General features: G+C 41.6%; 1 protein-coding gene across 19 annotated transcripts in view; it reads left to right on the forward strand.

Moving 5' to 3' along the window:
- The window catches only part of AFDN (afadin, adherens junction formation factor), a 137,473-nt gene that overhangs the window by 68,971 nt on the left and 48,176 nt on the right, over nucleotides 1-20,326 (forward strand). For 13 of the 19 annotated variants that reach the window (XM_038526552.1, XM_038526556.1, XM_038526553.1 and 10 more), the window contains 10 exons: nucleotides 226-320; nucleotides 1,418-1,680; nucleotides 7,279-7,348; nucleotides 11,203-11,321; nucleotides 15,307-15,368; nucleotides 15,491-15,696; nucleotides 17,621-17,641; nucleotides 18,375-18,520; nucleotides 18,802-18,896; nucleotides 19,317-19,582. In XM_038526552.1, coding sequence (XP_038382480.1) covers nucleotides 226-320; nucleotides 1,418-1,680; nucleotides 7,279-7,348; nucleotides 11,203-11,321; nucleotides 15,307-15,368; nucleotides 15,491-15,696; nucleotides 17,621-17,641; nucleotides 18,375-18,520; nucleotides 18,802-18,896; nucleotides 19,317-19,582 — 1,343 coding nt within the window. The remainder of the gene's footprint in view (nucleotides 1-225; nucleotides 321-1,417; nucleotides 1,681-7,278; nucleotides 7,349-11,202; nucleotides 11,322-15,306; nucleotides 15,369-15,490; nucleotides 15,697-17,620; nucleotides 17,642-18,374; nucleotides 18,521-18,801; nucleotides 18,897-19,316; nucleotides 19,583-20,326) is intronic. The other 6 variants (XM_038526559.1, XM_038526565.1, XM_038526564.1 and 3 more) reach the window with 1 other exon arrangement.

Below are 20,326 nucleotides of genomic sequence, written 5' to 3' on the forward strand. Positions count from 1 at the left end.
TAAACAGAAGCTGACGTGTCTGTGTCTTAATTTGAATTTTCTATATTCAGTTAGTTAAATTGCATGATTTAAGTTTGGAGAACTCTTTGAAATGAAACCCTGAGAATTGGGAACTGTTATATCATTTCTAAGATAAGCTTTTGTTCGCTTGCTTTGTTGGTTTGTTCAAATAACGTGATGAGAACATCAGACTTGGCAAATGAAGCTCTGTTCTTCTCTCTGCAGATGGCTCTGACTCCAGAGATAAGCCCAAGCTTTACCGCCTTCAGTTGAGCGTTACTGAGGTTGGGACGGAAAAGTTTGATGAGAACTCCATCCAGGTGCGCAGGCGTGCTGTAGCTCTCACGCATTTTGTAGTTCTTACATTTGGGTAGGTGAGGGCACCCGGTATAGGGCCTGCCGCACAGTAGCAAGTGCAGGAATGGACAAAAATACCCACCATTTGCTTCAACGTGGATGGAACTGGAGGGTATCATGCTGAGTGAAAGTCTGCATTTTAATATAAATAACTGTGTACTTTCGGCCGCTTTCCTTTGCTTCAGCATGAACAGAGCAGCCTGTGAAATTATGTCCACTCTCCACCTTGGAAACTTGGCCTGGTTGTGGGGTTCTTCCGAGACTTGGCTTTTCTCCAGAAGGTGGTGATAACTCCATGGGTCTTTTTCAGGGATGGAGGAGGTAGCCTGCCACCGGGTCTGATGCCCGTAGCAGTGGGCATTCCCTGAACTGTAGTCACAGTGTTAGCCAATGTGGTTCTCAGGTATTTTGTTAAAACAGCATAGCATGTTCTTTAAAGGAGGAAGGCCAGGTTCATTACCTGACCCATCTCAGCTCACTTCGGCAAACCGCCCTTCCCCTGTGCTGTCCTATCCCAGCTATGAATGATGGGTCAGGTTGTTCAGTGTCATTTTTAGTTCTGGCATCCCTTCTTTCAGCACAGCAGTAAAATGCATAAATAGAATTTGTGATCCTAATGATCTGTACAGATTTATTCTTGACTATCTCATAAATGTTTAAGATGACCATGTACTTTTCGATTCAAACTTACAGGGTGTCTTAAACAAGTTACTGGATGCCAAACATAATGTGTTCAATTACTTTGACACTATTTTGATAGTGTGTGTTTGTTTTTATACTGTAGGAGGAGAATCCACTTAAGTATCAGAAAGCCAGTTTATCTTATATTTATATAATAAAAGAAGAACTCACTGTTTTGAAATACTGGCTTCTTTGCTTTTACGAAAGCTCCACACTCAGTTTGGAGCCCAGTCCAGGGCTTGAACTCATGAGCTTGAGATCAAGACCCAAGCTGAGATGAGGAGTCAGCTCCTTAACCAGCGGAGCCTCCCAGGCGCCCCTAAGATTGTTTTTCAATACTGTGTCCTTTATGATGGAAGCTTCTTTGATTTTATTTTAGCTGTTCGGATCAGGAATTCAGCCCCACCACTGCGACCTCACAAACATGGATGGAGTTGTCACTGTAACGCCGAGAAGCATGGATGCTGAGACTTACGTGGAAGGACAGCGCATCTCGGAGACAACCATGCTACAGAGCGGGATGAAAGTGCAGTTTGGGGCGTCACACGTGTTCAAGTTTGTGGATCCCAGCCAGGACCACGCTCTGGCAAAGCGATCTGTGGATGGAAGCCTGACCGCCAAGGGTCCCAGACATAAGCCTGGGTAATTGCTCTAAGAGTTTACGCTGGTTCGATGATGTGTAGCAGAGTCTGAATTAGGCATACGTTACAGGTGGTTTCATTTTTAGGAATTCATGGTGGGGTTTGTTGTTCTTGTTGATCTGGGTTGGTTGCAGAGGGAAGAAGAAACTTCCAGGTCTTGACTTCATCGCAAAATTGGCAGTTGTAGCTGGTTTTTAAGTTGGTTTCAAATCTTGTTTTTTTAGTCAATAGTTTATTCTTTTATGAGGAACTGTGATATATTATGGAACAATCCCATGTAGCTAAATTTTTGTTGTTTTTTTTTTTTTCTTGTTAGTAGTGATGAGACACGCTGAGCTCTTTAAGGAATTTAGAATATTTTAGCTCCACCTAGCGCCTTTGTGAGGACTGGCAGTGTGACCAGAAAACAACAGTCCTCACTGAGGACCTGGGAAAACATTGATGGGGGAGGGAGTAGGACTTCCTTTATGGTAATGGTGATTATTATTGTTTTTTATTTTTTTATTTTTTTTTAAATTTTATTTATGAGAGAGAGAGAGGCAGAGACACAGACAGAGGGAGGAACAGGCTCCATGCAGGGAGCCCAATGTGGGTCTCCAGGATCGCGCCTGGGCTGAAGGTGGCGCTAAACTGCTGAGCCACCTGGGCTGCCCAGTAATGGTGATTTTTAAAGGAATATGCTGCGTGGCTCCATTATCACCCGTCTTGCAGGCTGCTGGGGCATAGTCTTGGGGCAACAGCTCCCATGGCCCTTCCTGCAGGCTCTTGAAGGGTCCACAGAGTCTGCTAAGTGGAAGCCCTCTGCCCCAAGCCCTGCGGATGCCACATGTGGGTGGTCTTCAGGCTGCTGCCTGTCCCACTGTTCTGTGCTGTGACCTCACTTTCGTTAGCCTCCCAGAACTGATACTCTGGGGCAGGCAAAAATTTGCAGTTTCTTCCTTTGGTCTTTTGCCAGTTTCCCGGCATTGTAAACTCTGCCTCGATCCTTCCTGGTGGGTTATTAGTTCATTCTGTGTCCATCTTGAATCCTGGCCCAGGAAGAGGATAGAAGGCAGCTAGTACAAGGAATGCTTAATATCCTTCTGTAGGATGATACTTTATGGATCATCACACACCGTCTGGTGGGCAACAGGGGATGTGGGAAATGTCACAGGCTGGGTGAGACCTTCTGTTCCCGGCCGCTCACCTCCAGCTCCATGGTTTGGCCAAGGACCCATCCCTTGGTTCCCAAGGAACACTGTCATGGGCCTTGACTTCTCAAGAAAGCCCGTTTCTGTCTGACTTTCAGCTTTAAACAGAATGTGTATCTAAACTCATCCTTCCCGCTTTGTGTCTGGGAGGACTGTGTGTTTTATATTCCATTCTTAAGGTTGTATTTACTTACAAGCCATGTCCACATTTCCTGCCCCTCGTTGTGACCTCTGTGGCCCCTTTGCTTCAGCCAACAGTCCTATTCAGATGTTTTCCATTCTGACCCTCCTCTATTCTTCAGGCCCATGTCTCTCTTTCAGCACCAGACAGGACAGGGTGAGGGGTATCTGTCTGAGAGTCTTACGTGCCACTTAGCTGTATGATGTTCGGTCAAAGAAATCGGTTCCTTCTGGCCTTCTGCATGTTTACAGCGATGCCTATGGTTATTCCCAATCATGCTTCATTCCTGATTCCTAAATCAGATTTATTTTGATGGTAGGAGTTGCTGTGCCTATCAGACTTTGCCTGTCCCATCACTACAGCCGTCCAGTTCTGCTCGGCGAGGTCGCTCCCTAGTTGTCTTGCCATAATTGCACCTGCTTTGGAGGCCTCCAGGTGTCTTTTCTCATCTTCTCTGGCCAAAAGCAGAATCTTTTTTTTTTTTTTTTTCAAAAGCAGTATCTTATTAAGAACATAGCTTAGTTTTCTTTTACAGGAGTGTGCAATGAAATTTTAGGTTTATTATTGTTAACATCTTTTCCCTACAAATCTAGTAAAAACTGTGTAGTGGTTGAATATGCCAGTACTTACATGTACATACATAAATTAGAACTTTCTTTTCTTTTTTTTTTTTTTTAAATACTGATTTTGTTCTGTCATCAGACTGTTACACACATGTCTAGGTAGATAATCCATGGGTGTTTTTCACAGCTGTGTTTGTGATATGTTATATATATATATATATATTTTAAATGATCACCATAATAAGTCCAGTTACTATCCATCACCATACATTGGTACATTTTTTTTTCTTGTGATGAAAACTTGCAAGATTAACTCTCTTAGCAACTTTCAGATATGCAATACAGTATTATTAACTGTAGTTTCCATGCCATACATCACATCCCCATGACTTATATTTATTCTATAACTGGAATTTTTTACCTTTTGACCCACTTTACCCAGTTGCTACCCCTGCCTTTGGCAACGACCAATCTGTTCTCACTTAGAACATCTAAGTGTCTATGAGCTTAGATTTCTTTTTTTTTTTTTCTTTTTTTTTTTTAGATTCTGCATATGAGATAATATAGTATTTGCCTTTCTCTGTCTGGCTTATTTCACTGAGCACATTGCTCTCCAGGTCCATCCACGCTTTGTAAATGGTAAACTTCCCTTCTTTCTTATGGCTGAAATACTCCATTTTATATATATGTGTATGTATGTTTATGTATATATATACTTATTTATGTAATTTTTATATAAATATATATATATAACACTCCGTAACTAATATATATATTTTTGATAGAGTCCTTAGGGTTTTCTATAGGTAATACCATGTTATCTGCAAATAGTGACAGATTTGTTTCTACCTTTCCAATGTGGATGCCTCTTATTTCTTTCTCTTGCCTAATGGCTCTGTTAACTCATCCAGTACCATGTTGGATAAAAATGATGAGAATGGGCATCCTTGTGTTGCTCCTCCCGATCTTAGAAGAAAGCCTTCAGCTCGTCATCATTGAGTATGATGTAGCTGTGGCCATGTCACATATGGCCTTTATTTCATTGAGATACATTCCCTCTATACTTGCTTTGTTGAGAGTTCTTACCATAATTGGATATTGGATTTTGTCAAATGCTTTCTCTGCATCTGTTAAGTTGATCCTGTGATCTTCATCTTTTCTTTTGTTAATATGGTACATCACATTGATTGATGGGTGGATGTTGAACCATCCTTGCATCCCTGGAATAAATCCCACTTGATCATGGTGTGTGATCCCTTTAATGTAATGTTGAATTTGGTTTGCTAATATTTTGTTGAAGATTTTTGTGTGTATGTTCTTCAGGGATATTAGCCTGTAATTCTCTTTTCTGGTGCCCTTTTCTGGTTTTGGTATCAGAGTAATGCTGGTCTCGTAAAATTAGTTTGTAAAAGATCCCTCCTCTTCTAGTTTTTGGAGACTTTGAGAAGGATTGGTAACCATTCTTCTTTGAACATTTGGTGGAAGTCACCAGTAAAGCCATCTGGTCCTGGACTTCGGTTTGTTGGGAGGATTAATCTGTCTATTCAGATTCTCTATCTCATCATGGTTCAGTCCAGATAGTTTGTGTGTTTCTAGGACTTCATCTGTTTTTTCTAGGTTGTCCAGTTTGTTGGCAAACTGTTGTTTATAGTGGTCTGATATGTGGTTTTATTTTTGGTTATCAGTTGTAAAGTCTTCTCTTTTCATTTCTGATTTCATTTCCTTCCTTCTAGTAACTTTGGGCTTTGTTTGTTCTTCTTTTCCTAGTTCCTTGAGGGATATATGATGCATTTATTCTTTTTTTTTTTTTTTGATGCATGTATTCTTAATTGCAGGTTTCACGGTCAGTGTCTTCAAAGCCTTAGTAATGGTGTATGTATGAGCAAAGTAGCACAATTTGATGTTGATGGTCAGTATGGGACTTCTGTTGATACATTCAGTGCTCTCCTTCATCTCTTCATGTATACATCTAGCCTGCATTCTTGGAGCACAAGTGTCACATGTCACAGTGCTCTGAGCTGAGGTGGCCAAGACATGGTTCTTATCCTCAGTGGTCATTCTTAGATAATGTCCTCAGAGTCATGAATGAGATCATTTTGTAATCATTTATGTATCTATAGAGTGCAGTATAAATGTGTCCATGTTAAACTTTAATGTCTTGTTAACTCTGGGGGAACAATAACAAGCTTTGCATGGTATTGAGTAAATTTGTTATTTTACAAGTGGAGTCAAGAAGGCTTATCAGGTTATATTTGTGTACATCAACAGCATGGAGTTAGGGGTAGGTGCAGTGCATGTGTAGCTTTGATAGATGACAAGGAGGTGAACTATCTTTTCATTATCAGAGACAGAATGACTAAAGTAAATTTCCCATTCTAACCATTAGAGACCAGGAGAACAGTTTCTCTGTTGTTACTATCTTGGTGACAGGATCGCTGACAAAGTATGGAGCCTCAGGAAAAGCTGCTACTTTCTCAACTTCCTGTTGAAAGTGGTATCGGGACACCTGGGTGGCTCAGCGGTTGAGCGTCTGCCTTTATCTCAGGGCATGATCCCTGGTTCGGAGATTGAGTCCCACATCAGGCTCCCTGCATGGAGCCTGCTTCTCTCTCTCTGCCTATGTCTGCCTTTCTTTCTCTCTCATGAATAAATAAATAAATCTTTTTTTTTTTTAAAGTGTTGTATTATTTTGCATTACAAGATGATTTTATTTTCATAGTGATGACATAGAAGTGGAATTTGTACCTGGTTTTCTAATTCGAAAAACAATTTTGAACTTTTATATCACTTGTGATTTCATCCTATAGATTGGGCTTAAGTACAAGTTTAAAGTTACCACAGTGCTGTGAAACTAGAGTGTTGTCTTTAAATAAGAAAAAGATTGTCATTTTCTTTTTATTATCTTGGGCAGAAGCCCAGGGAATTTAAGCACTAACCCATCCTGTTGGTTTCCAGGTGTTTTAGGGCTCTTTTTTTTCCTTTTATTGGGGTCTTTCCCTTGGACTAGGATTAATGGGTGGTATTTACCCTCATTGTGCCAAAGAACCATAGCTTGTTTCAGGTTATTGACTCTTTAAAATGAGATTTTGTTTATATTCTGAATTTTTCATAATGATGGGTTTAAAAGTTTGGTATTTTTAGATATTCTAAAAAATTGTTTAAAATGTAACTTAATCTGATTACTAACATTATATAAAAATTCCCCATTTCTTTATCATAACTTAAGTAGTGGTATCCATGAGCTTTTAAAAAAATCATCAGATTGATTTGTGAGGATGGCAGCTCAGGTCCTGTGCCTTACCCTCCTGTGGACACAGTTGCCTTCCCTATGTCAGTGTGTGGGCTCTGGCACCATAGACATATGCCCTTCGTTTGTGTGCCATTATGTGATGAAGTAGCTTGCTTTTTCCTTTTATGGTTTTTTCAATTTATTGTTATTAAAATATAGTCTTAAAAAATATCCTGAGAATATTCAGGATATAGCAGTAAGAAAAATGTAGAAGTTTTAACAGCTTTTTAATTCTCTAACATTATATGTGAAAATAAAGTGATTTCTTGAAGATCTTTAAATTGGAATATTTAGCTCTTTTCTGTTATTGAGAAAAAGGATGTCTTCTCATTTGAGAGTTACTAATTCTATGTATTTCTTTTTTTTATCCTGAAAGAATTGTTCAAGAGACAACATTTGATTTAGGAGGAGATGTTCACAGTGGAACAGCATTACCAACAAGTAAGGTAGGTCATTTACGTAACCCAACAGGGCTGTTTGTGTAGAGTTATAGGCACTATGGATGCACTATTGCTCCTATGCTCATAGAACTAGTGTGAGCACAGACCTCACAGTGGTCTCTAACTGAGGGGTGTCCTAATTGGTGCTGCTGTGTCTCATAGTGGTAACGTAGCAGGGCTGAGGCCGGGGAAGTGTGCTCTCTCCAGGCAGTGTATCCTAGGTTCATCCTCTGTTGAAGCAGCTCTTCTGGGTCTGGCGACCTCTGAAGATAGCAGACTTTGCTCTCATCCACCTGCCAGCTTTCTTTCTTTCTTTTTTTTTTTTTTGCCAGCTTGCTTTTTCAGGCACTTTGCTTCCACAGTTCTCTGTTATCTTGCATCATCCGGGAACCTTCGTCCTCATTTTGGTTATCTATTGTTCAATAGCAAACCACCCCAGAACTTAGTGGACTAAAATAAAATAGCACGTGTTTTATTTACTAACTGTTGTGCATTGTGGTTTGGACTGGCCAAGGCTGTTGGCTTGTTGGACTTGCTGGTGGTCACTGGTGTTGCTGCATCGGCTTCCGGTATGTTGGGTCATGGCCCAGCCGGCCTCCCTGTCCCCCTGTCCTCTCCCTGAGGGCAGCCAGATGTTTCGGGGCCTCACAAAATCAGGGAGTTGACAGGCCTTCTTAGGCTTGGGCCAGAGCTGGCACCCAGGTTCAATTCCTTCACCTTCCACTGCCTAAAGCCAGATAACGGGCTTGGTGCAGATTCAGAAAAGGGGCTACTCCGGGTGCGGCCTGCCAAGGAGCCATCCCCACCGGCTCAGCACCTCCTGCTCTTAAACACCTGTGCCAGTCCTCCAACCATTGCCTCCGGTGTTCTGCTGCTCTTCGTCACACGTTTTCTTGAGGAATCGCTCTGTGGTCCACCTCTTGTTGTTCCATCATCTTCCCTTGAGTCCCACATCCTCATTGGGACGGTGCTTGTCACCAGCTCTGCTCACACCCAGATAGCCTGGTCCACTGCCTGAGCGAGGTCCGCACCACTGACCTGGGCCATGTTTTTATTTCCACTGCAGGGTGTCACTCTCCCGACCTCTCCCGCCTTGGTGTTCCTCCTTGTGCTCATCTAGGGGTGGCACCTCCTCCCCCCTTCCTCCGCTGGACTCCTCCCATTGCTTTCTGACCTGGGCACCTTCCCTCCTGTGTATGCATATTCCTGGGAATCTTGTGCAGTCAGGGAGTTAAAATATATCTTTATGTTCATGACTCTCCACTCTATCTTTGGCCCTGACCTCTGCAGACCTCACAGGCTTGCTGGATGTAGCTGTGGCGGTGTCTGACATGTATTTCAAGTGGAACATAGCTAAGACAGACTAGATTTTCTTTCTCAAACATCTTTCTTTCTTTCCCTGATCCTTTCCCATCTTAGTAAATGGCATCCTCATCCACAGTGTTGTCCCCACAGAGGTTGGTCACTGCTTATCCTGGTTCCTTCCTTCTCTCAGCCTCTCCATTCCATCGTTGGCAAGTTCCATTTGCTCTTCGTCTGGAATAGTCTGCAGGTGCCTGCCTTACTCCATCGCTGCTGTGAGTGGCCTGCCATAGGCAGGAGATCTGCATGGCTCGGACTTGGCAGCCTTTCCTCTGCTGCCCTGGCTTGTCACTCTTCTCCCAGCAGATACCCTGATGTTTTGAAAATATAAATTCGATCCTGTGACTGCCCTGCTTTCACAGCCCTTCATCCCACATATCACACACTCTTCCCTTTGGCTCGCACCACTGCCTCGACCTGGCTCACCTTTCCCCTTGGCTTAGCCGGCACCAGCCACATTGGTGTCTGTTCACTGACCGCACACCTCTCTCCCATCGGAAGGGTGGGGCATGATTGCTCTTCTTTGAATGTTCTTCCCACTGGTTTTCATGCAGCAGCCCCTTCCCAGTAAGACCTCAGTTCACACATCAGCTCCTTGAAGAAATCTTCCCTGACCCCCCAAGCATAATTATACCTTATTTTAAATTCTTTGTGCTGGCCTGTATTGCTATCTGATACTTCTCTTGTGTGCTGACTGGAAGGTGAGCTGTGTGCAAGCAGGGATCTCACTTGACACATTCACTGCTGTGCTGTGTGTGCTCAGAACATGCCCAGAGCATGGAAAAGCTGCAGTAAAGAGCTGTTGAGTGACTGCATGAGCACATGCTCTTGGAACCAAATGTGACTTTCTTCACAAAAAGCTGAGTTTCTTAGGAGCACCCGGGTGACTCCATCAGTTGGGTGTACAGCCCTGATTTCAGCTCAGGTCATGATCTTGAGGACATGGGGTTCAGCCCCTTGTCGGGCTTCATGCTTAGCAGGGCATCTTCTAGAGGATTCTCTCCCCCTCTCTCCTTCTGTCCCTCCTCCCATGCATGCTGCTCACACTCTTTTTCATGCTCTCTTTCTAAAACAAAGAAATAAAATCTTTTAAAAAATTTAGTTTCTTATAGAAGTGTAAACTAGTATTGAGAAAAGTATATAGTCAAAACAGAAAACTTGGTAAATTAAGAAAAAAACATACAGAAATGAAAAGCATTCACCTGCAATTTATAGCTGGCTATTGGTAACATCTTCATGGATCCTTTTCTGAACTCTTTATGTTGCAGGTGTGTTAATTCATACACTTTCAATTAAATATCTGTGTGCACTTGCACGCACGCACACACTTTCCTTTAGCCTTCGGTTATGATTTTGTAAGTGTTTTATTCAAAAATAGGCTAAAATTATTTTGTTTGTAATATGTAAGCTCATAAACATAACCTAGTTTATCCATTGCCTTTTTATTGTTCACTTATAACAATTTTTTGTAGTCTGTTGCCATCCATTGACCAAGCATTTTTATTTCTGTAAATGTATTTATGGAAGTAATCACTGCATGTGAAAAAATATATATATTTACAAGCATGCTTGTCAGGACACCCTGTCCTGGTGAACATTTTAAGCAATGTAATCAAAGATTAGTTCAATGAACTTTGGTGAACAGACAACAAAATGTTACACAGCCATTACAGTTCCATAACATAAAAATATTGTAAAATGTTTACAACATAGAGTATTTTTTTACAGGGTAGGTTGTATAACCTCATTTATGGAAAATAAGAAAAACTAAAAAATATAGCCAGGAGTTACTATCTGGTTGGTAAGACAAGAATGATTTCTATTATCAAGCTCAATTTCTACAATAAACAAATAAAATGAGAAATTTTACATAAAATTTTTGCTTCAGTGATTTTCTTTGTATAATTTTATTGATTCTGTTCTAATTATTTTCTTACTGATATAGGTAGCTTATCCATTTTGTCTGCCGTAGGTTGGTTAGGGATGTGCCCTGCTTGGAAGAGCTTACATGTACTGCCCTGGGCTGCTATAAATGTGTTTTTCTCTGTTGATTAAGGGCAAGAAATAAACCAGTTTCTGTACCAAATTCTTCACTGGGTGTTGCACTGTGATGAGTAGATATTTAACTCCTTAAGTAAAACAAAGACCTTGACTTTTCTTATTAGACATACTCTCTCAGCTCTCTCCTGTTTTAAGAGAACTTTCTGGAGTAGTCGCTGTTGTTACTGTACTGTGTACAGAACCCTGGTGTATATGTACCACTTTTCCCTGGCTGTTTTATTATTCTTTCAATGATGGTGTGTTTGGGGCATTCCACTGTGGGTATGACATCCTCCGTGTTGCTGCGCCTTCTTCTGGTCTGTGCTCCTCCTCTGCATCCCTCTCCTGCCGTCCCCTGCCTGGCAGCCTTGCACCAGAGCCTCACCTGCCACAGGAAGTGTACGCTTGGTTCGTTTGCATGGTGTGTTTAAACGCTCTGTGTTTTCCCCTTGGCTTAGAGCACCACTCGGCTGGACGGCGACAGGGTATTGTCTGCCTCCAGCACAGCGGAGCGAGGGATGGTGAAGCCGATGATGAGAGTAGAGCAGCAGCAGGACTACCGCAGGCAAGAAAACAGGTAGGATATACTGCTTTTCTGAATTACAGAAGATGTGAAAGTATTCCTGGAAAGGGCTTGGGATAAAGATTATTGACTCTATTGACGTTTAGCTGACATTTTTAGGATGTTAGTGGTATTTGAAAGATTATTTTCTGTTCATGTTACTGAGCTGAAGAAAGAACGCTTCCTGAGTGGTTGTCCTCCTGTACCACGGTGTCCTCCACCCAGCTGACACAGGAGGGACTTCCAGTTAAAAATGTCTCTATTTTAAATGTGCTATTCTGTAAAACACGGAGAGAGGAAGTTTTTCTAGGTTTTTAATATTTGATAATTTTTATATTTAGTTTATGTAAAACTAATCATTTCACACATTTGTATACAAAATCCTCACGTATTTAAATATACAAAGCCAAACATGACCGAGGCAGCATTTTTAGAATTTACAAAGTGCCATGTTATCGGGTCGTACCCCCTGCGGAAGTGGGAGGGGGGAGGGTCTCTTATCTCCTCTGCCATTGTTCTTGCCTAAGTTTTTTGAACCGAGATCTTCTGCCTTTTGTGATTTCCTTTTCTTATGATTTTTAAGTACACGTTACCTTAATGAGAATTCTACTTATTGCTTAAAAATGTTGCAAAGTAAAAAAAAAAAAAAAAAAAATGTTGCAAAGTAATGTCAGTGCCTCACACATTGAAATAACAGGTGATGAGCTCCAGATCCTGATGAGCTTCATCCGCAGCGTGATGTGGTTCAGGTGCTTCTCCAGCAGGGCTCTGAACCCACTCAGATGGCCGTAGGGAAATACGAGTACTGAATCACACACTCTCTGTCAGCAGTGGAACCGGGAGTGCTCCTCTTTTGGTGCTCTTCAGATATTTGATGAAGCCATTCTAACTGTTCCCTTTCAGATCCGGTAACTGAGACAGGTAACTGGCCCAAGGTCACTTATCAATTTGGTGACAGGCAGCTGATGTATTTCTTTAATTTTCTATCTTCCAGTAGAGGGCGCTGTGTATTACAAGTTTTTAATATCGCTCATCACAGTAATTCAATTTGTAGATTTATATGGGAATATCAGATTTTTTTTAAAAAGACTTTATTTATTTATTTATTCATGAGAGACCCACCGAGAGAGAGAGGCAGAGATACAGGCTGAGGGAGAAGCAGGCTGCATACGAGGAACCCGATGTGGGACTCGAACCTGGGAATCCAGGATCACGCCCTGAACCAGAGGCAGGCGCCCAACTGCTGAGCCACTCAGGCGTCCTGTGGGAATCTCAGATTTTTACCTTGTTTTTATCTTGCGCTTTTGGTTATTATTCAAGATTTTTGTTGGCTAGGTGAATTTTTTCAGATGTAATAATAAGTCTACTTTCTCAGTCCGTACTTGTTTTTGGTGGTATGTTCTAGAATAAGATATTCTAAATGGTAAACTGGTATCAAAAGAGAGTGCCTCTGTTAAAAGGTGATCGAGAGGAAGGTATCATAGCTCTTAAACAAGTGAATAAATCAAGAAATGGGGGAGATGAAAGAAACTGATTAGGGTAATTCTTTTAGGACAAGCAAAATTAATGAGTATATATAAATAGTCGATAAGTAATGTAGTATGTTAGTACAGGGTCAGGTAGCCATCCGATGGTTCACTGTATGTTAGAATTGACTGTATCCTGTGAATGAAGATTGTACTAAAGGTGTTACTGGAATTGTAGCAATGTCCTACCTTCTTGATACTATAGCAGTGATAGCAACAGATGGTAGTTCTGTTTCAGTCTGTGTTTCTCACATAGACATTGTGGGTATAAGCAATGCTTAATTCGTTTATTCATAAAAATCAAAGTTGTTTTAATAGACATGTTTAAAATACTGATTTAAGTCAAGGAAAACAATCGTTTTTAGTAATGGAGTACCTTAAGTTATCACTTGATACATTTTTTAATTTTTTTGGTGAGATTTTAATGTCCTTATTTTTCCAGATGTGTTAAATTGATGAAACAGATGATTGGTATGGTTCATCCAGTTTATTGCATAGATACTAAATTGAAAATAACTGCTTATCTACAATTTTAGATGTCTATAAATACAGCAGTTAAGAGAGATATGTTTACATAATTGGACATTTAAATTCTATTGTTTATAAGAGCCTTTTTATACCTAAATTGTTAAATCCAAATTATTCAATCATTGACTAAGAGACATTGAAGCCTATAATTTGATGAGAAGACTTTTGTTTTTCCTTCTGGCAGTTACAACAGCTTGAGGTGCCTTGCTGTGTTTCTCCTTGCTACTCAGTCACTGCCTGGGGAGGCGGACTGGTGGGAGGGAGCATCGCTGCTGGGGACCAGTGACTGGTCTGTGGCCATGATGGGCTCTTCTCCCTCTCATCTCCTTTCTTGAACAAGTTGTTATAGGAGCCAGCTTAGGGAGTGAGCGGTTGTCCCAGTGACTCCAAACACAAAGGTTTGGCAGGTTCGCCACCATTTGTCCAGAATCAGTAGACCGCAGTGTTCCTGTTGAAAATGACGGTCATTTCAATCACGAACACATTCAGAAACACCGACGGAGGTGTTGACTGTCCCTTCCTCCAGATCTGAAGCTCTCTGTGAACACTGAGCTCCGTGTTCCTCTGAGCTGATAATTACCTCAGTAGTCGCTTTCATTCCCATGTAAATCATCAAGGCCTGCTCTTTGCTTTCCAGTTAAGTTTGTGGGAAGGCACAACACATGTTTCTTTACTTTTGCTGTCAGTTTTGATTTTCTTAATCTTTTTGAGGACAGATTTTTGGAAAACTTTTCCTGGTCCTCTGTTAGAGCTGAACTAAAATGGTAAAGATTTAAACTCTTAAGGAACCTAATCACTTGCCAATTTGTTAGGAGTGAGGGGTGACTTACGTATATTTTATATATAAAACATAGCTAGTAGCAAACTCAGAGTGATGATTAAATTGCTTGAAATCCTAAGCACCTGTCTACATGAAGGAGTAGTTCATGTACTACTCCATCGATAATAGTATAAATCCAAGGTAAGGAGATCTAAACTGGATTTATAATTCTTTATCCTGCGCGTTTTAGAAATCCCGTGCTTTACTAAAGGCTTCAGCTGTTGTTTGACCATAGTATACAACACAGGATCGTATTTTATGTTGTGCCCTGGTGGACACATACCTACATATGTATATGTTTGTAGCTGAGAGAAGAATTTCACTGAACAGTGAACCTTTGTCCTACCAGTGAGAGCAGGGTGATCCACTATTTGGAGAACTCTTTGATAGAAACTGAAACATACCTAATGTTTGAAGTACTTTGATCCAGAATACCTGAATATATATAAACATGAGGACAGTGCTAATTCTTAGAAGTGTTCCAAATCATAGTTGCTCTTGGTTTGTATTTCTCAGCAGCACCTTATTTTTGTAAAGTCAGGCTAAATAATGAATTGATATGACTTTGGGAAAAATTGTGAGTAGGATGTCTTCTTTTTAAAGCGTGCTTCCCTGTGAGCATCACAAAATGCTAATATGGAGTGAGTGATCATCTGCTCTGAGCTTCATCAGAAGCCAGGGCAGAGTCTGGCTCGTAGGAACTGGTTCTCCTCCATGTATGAGAGCTAAGTGTCAGGCTCACTGTGGTTTAGTTTTTCTTGTGTGTCCTGGCAGTGGCTTTTCATTGTGACTTGAGCCATTGCCATAGCAGGTGCATGACAGCCTGGTTGCCCTACTCCGCATGAAATCTTCATGAATAATAGAGAATTGTGGTCAGATCAGTTCTCATGATGAAAGCAGATCCTTCAAAGAACTGACCTCTGTGAAGAGTAGGGATATGCTCGCCCCCAGTATGCTCATTTGAATAGTTGAGTAGTTTCCACGTGAACACGAGTTACTGGGCCATGTATTATTTGTAAGAACTGTATGGAGACTGTAAAAATAGTTGCCGAAATCTGCATAGATTGTTATTGATATTCTTAGCCACGTGACCTGATTTTAAGAGATGGCCACTTTCTTCTTCCAGAACTCAGGATGCTCCTGGGCCTGAGCTGATACTGCCTGCAAGCATTGAATTCAGGGAAAGTTGTGAGTAATTTCAGATTCCATTGTTAGTGAATTATTTCTTGTTCCATTTTCCTCCATCTGATTTTCATGGTTTTTTTTTGTTCTTTTTTTTCTTTTTCTTCTTTTTTGAAATCTTTTCACAGCTGAAGATTCATTTTTATCTGCCATTATAAACTATACTAATAGCTCTACAGTCCATTTTAAGTTGTCACCTACATATGTATTATATATGGCATGTCGGTATGTATTGTCAAGCCAGTACAGACCCGACGTCAGCCCTACAGAGCGCACTCACAAAGTGATTGCAATAGTCAACAAGATGGTGAGCATGATGGAGGGGGTGATTCAGGTAAGCCTCCGCCTGCAGAGCCAGTCAGTAAGTGTGCCTGTTGTCTGACACCAGTGAAGCCAGTTGGCTCAATGTTTCCCATTGGTTACATGTGTGACTTTACCTTAAGAGTCTTTTCTGAAATGAAAATTCTATAAATAGCATTGACAATTGCATAGCTTTACAAGTTGAAAAGAAATGTGAACTTTTTTCTATTCTTCCTACAAATGTTAGAAGTAAGGGAAGGTACTGTATGTGTAATGTAATAATGATCATGGTAAAGGTCCTTAAAATTTGCAATGGTCTCAATGTATTGAGACTTGTGGGTTTTTGTAGAATCAAAAAAAAAATAATTTGTTGAGGTGAATTTCACATTAACGTAAAATTAACCATTTTAGAATGACTAATTCAGTAAGCATTCCATACATTGACACTGTTATGCAGCTACCACTTCTTGTTCCAGAACATTTCCATCACTCCACAGTAAAACCCCGTGCCCATTGAGCAGTCTGTCCTCATAATCCCTTCCCCCGGACCCTTGCAACCACCTTCTTAGAGTTTTTTCATGGTTTGAAGGGCATTTGCTCTTTTATAGTGAGTGTATGATGTCAGTAGTAATTACCTGGGTTTTTTGGTAGCACTTTTATAGGTGTGATGGACATCATGACATTTCTCAATTATGATGAAATGTTCAGATTCTTTAATAAAACTATGTTGAAAGTTTAAGGAGGGAAGGGTATTCTCTTTGTAGAGTGGTTCGTTTCTTTTTAAGTACTCTTCATCTGTGGTTGGTAAAATTGGCATAGCAGTTTTCCAAACTCACAGATAATTTGAAGGTTTAATCTTACGTCCTTAAAAGCAAATTTAAGACTTTTTTCAAAGTTTTTCTAAACCTCTTATCAGTGCTGTTATTCAGCCACGGAATTTAAACCCTAGTTATGTATCATTGTTAAGCAACGTAATTAGATGATTTGGTTGTTTTTCTCCTGTGAGGATAGTTTGAGCAAACTAGTCTGTTGATTTAAAAGGCCAGATTTTTCAAGAACTGTTTCTTTTATGTGGGAGGGGTTAGCATATGAATCTAATGGGCTTAGGATTCTTACACCCAAATGAGGAAACAGCCAAAAAGGATTGTCACTTTATTTGGATCCCAGTTTGTATTCCTCTTTTACTAATTTATAAAGAAACAAGGATTTCCTTTTAGTTCAGAGCCACCGTCTGTTTTCCATCGTGTTTGCATTTCTAAAGCCAGTTTCAAATTGTGAAATTCCTGTCCTCAGACTACTGTTGATAGACTTTTTCTGCCTGAATTTGAACTAGTCAATGAGATGATCATTATCGAAACCGGTCTTTTAAACTTCAGATGTAGCCTTACTTAGTATGTGATTGGGGAATCTTAAAGTTTTTAGGAAAGAACTGTAGTAATGAATGCTTTAATTTGTAAAAACCTACTTTCAGAAGCCAATTTACTCCGTTTTAGTACAGTTATGTCTTTTTTTTTGTACATTTTTAAAGTTTTGACTTTTATTTTTTATGGTTTCTGTTGGTCTTTACTGTCTCTTTCATCCCGTTAAACCCGGGGATAGACACTCCTCTTAACGTACCCTTAAGTAGTCAGACACATGGTGTCCTGAAAAGACCTTAAGAAGTCCTTCGCGTCTAGGCCTTCCCAAGAGATCCGTGTGTTCCTGTGTCTATTGTCCCGTCTCTTCCTAAAAGCCCTAGGGGTCCCGTCCCTTACTGCGCCAGCGCTCAGAACGTAGAACTGGCCCCTTCGGGCATGCGCCTCAGGGCCAGGAATGAACATGTAATTGGGAAGTAACCAAATGTCGTACCTTCATGTCGTACCTTCATAGTAGTGTTTTGATTTTTTTGAACTATCATGATTGTTTACAAGTTTCTTTCTCTCGTTCTGCTTGATTTCCCTCCGTCTGTTTTTCTCCAGGAAGTAGACCAGGTTGATCAGGTAGGACGTGCTGCTGGGAACTGGTCCTGGCTGTGTCGGCTTAGCTGAGTTTCTCGCGCTGCTTCCATGTCAAAACACAATACCCCAGCAAGTGGACTGGACGGTTCATAACACTCATTCAGCAACTGAAACATTGCAGTACTAAATCCTTCCTTGACTGTGCAACCTTTACCAGCATTTCATAATTTCTGCTTCATGCACTTGAGTGTGGATATGAAATGACGAAAGTTCTGTTTCTCCTCTCTTGTTTATCCTTGGTTCCTATTCTTTGGATCTCATCTGAAGTTGCCTGGCCTGCACATGTGGTCGGGAGATGATGCGATAGATCAGTACTTGATACCGAGTTGCTCGGCGTCCGAGCCAGCGGCCCGCGTATCAGGGTGGCTGTGGGTAACCGTGGATAGACGCGTGTGTACTTCACAGATTACCAGATAATGCACGATCTCCAATTGGGCGTCGGAGGGTTTGGGATCTCTGTTTTCTACACTGATGCCATACGTGGTGGCTGACTGGATCCATGTGTCCATACATGAATCCTAAGAAGACGTTGTCAGTTCCATTGCTGTGAACGTATCCAAATTCCTTTGCAAATATCTGGTATCTGTGGTAAATACCCTGGTGACAGTGGGAAGGCACTGGTCTATCTCCAGCAGCTTTTCAAGAGCATTCCTTTTTTATTTGCATTCTTTTTGTTTGTCTTGGGGTTGCTTATGGGAATGTGTTCTGTCTACAGAAACAGAAGAATATTGCAGGGGCCCTTGCCTTCTGGATGGCCAATGCATCTGAGCTGCTCAACTTCATTAAGCAGGACCGAGATCTTAGTCGAATCACACTGGACGCCCAGGACGTTTTAGCACACTTGGTTCAGATGGCGTTTAAGTAAGGATCACGTTCTTGGAGATTATTCTGTAGAGATTTTCTTTAAAGGTTTTTATTTACCCTGATCGAAGATGAGTACCAAGAAGCATGACTATTTGCCAAATGGGTTGATTTAACAAATTGAATTTATTGAGCCGTGTTTCAAGAATCCTGAGAGTAAGACTGTTGTATTGTAAATGGAAAATATTTCTAAATAGTATGAACTATTTCACTCATGATGTCATGTCTGCTGATAGCGGTGCGTCTTGCTGACGTTATTAAAAGTGCTTACGTATTTTCAGATATCTGGTTCATTGTCTTCAATCAGAACTGAATAATTACATGCCAGCCTTCCTGGATGACCCCGAGGAGAACAGCCTACAGAGACCAAAAATAGGTCAGGAGGCTCTTTTTCTCCTCCTACTCTCCCTCTCTCCTCACCCTCTCTCTCCACTCTCCTTCTTCCCTCCTTCCTGTTTAACTTCATTTTAATATTTAATATGCATAAGGAGGAGATATTTTCAAAATAAATGAGATAACCTATTGGATTGGGCATTCTTTAATAGTAACTACCATCTGTTTTGTTTTAAGAATAGCTCTGGTTCTGGTGTGTTGTCATGCCTTTTCGGAAAATCTCCTGGGGCGAGCTGCGCTATGCGTAGTTCACTCCTGTGTGTGGTTTCAGACCTCACCACTGTCTCCTGTCTGGAGAGACTGGGATCTCAGGAGTGACTGAGTAGGCCTGACCATAACTGCCGTTTTCTGAATTCACCATTCGTTCAAAAGACTCTTGCTTTCATCCTGCGTCTCTGAACAGATGATGTTTTGCACACGCTCACGGGAGCCATGTCTTTGCTGCGGCGCTGCAGAGTCAATGCTGCCCTGACCATCCAGCTCTTCTCTCAGCTCTTCCACTTTATCAACATGTGGCTCTTCAACAGATTGGTGACCGACCCTGAGTCGGGACTGTGCTCCCACTACTGGGGGGCGATTATTCGCCAGCAGCTAGGACACGTGGAAGCTTGGGCAGAGAAGCAGGGGCTGGAGCTGGCAGCGGACTGTCACCTCAGCAGGATCGTGCAGGTGGGCTGTGCCGATTCTCCCCTCCCCACGGTTCATGGGCTTTGTCACCAGTGCCTCTCACCCTGTCGTGGGTCAGAATGTGGGTTCATCAGGAGAACATCAGTTACCCCCTCTGGGGTTTCCCACGTGTATGGGGAAGGAAATGATGGTATGTTGGTATCCCTGGTCGCCGTGACCGATCACCAACTCAAGGTTAAACGACAGACACTGTCTCATGGTTCAGGAAGCCAGAAGGCCAAGGCCAAAGTGGAAGGGGGGTTCTCTGCCTCTATTTTCACAGGGCAGTCTCCCTGTGCGCACGTGTCTCCCCACACATCCACTGTTTATACAGTACAAGTCCTGTTAGACCTGCTGTCCTTGCTTCCGTCAGGACCCTTTCTGCAAAGGTCACATTCTGGGGTACACGGGGTTAGGGCTTCAGTGTATGAATTTTAGGGAACACAGTTCAACCATAACAAGTGGTAAGCAGTAGAATAAATATCCTGAGACCAGTGGGTGTATTTTGTGAATCTCCATACTGGATGGGTGGATTCCAGTTTCAAACTGGATAATAATTTGTTCTTTAGCCTACAGAGCCAGGTGACCCACAAAGCAGAAACCTGTAGGGGATGCACAGAAGAGAAAGGGCAAAGCACTCAGCGGTCCTCACATCCCAGAGGACGGGAGCAGGAGATGGAGAAGGGGGCGAGGAGTGTCACAGCTGCATGCTAAGAGCTTGGCCAGTTCTCCGGGTGTCCCTACGGA

Source organism: Canis lupus, chromosome 1 (genome assembly GCF_011100685.1).
Source record: "Canis lupus familiaris isolate Mischka breed German Shepherd chromosome 1, alternate assembly UU_Cfam_GSD_1.0, whole genome shotgun sequence".
In the NCBI taxonomy this organism is placed as follows: Eukaryota; Metazoa; Chordata; class Mammalia; order Carnivora; family Canidae; genus Canis; species Canis lupus.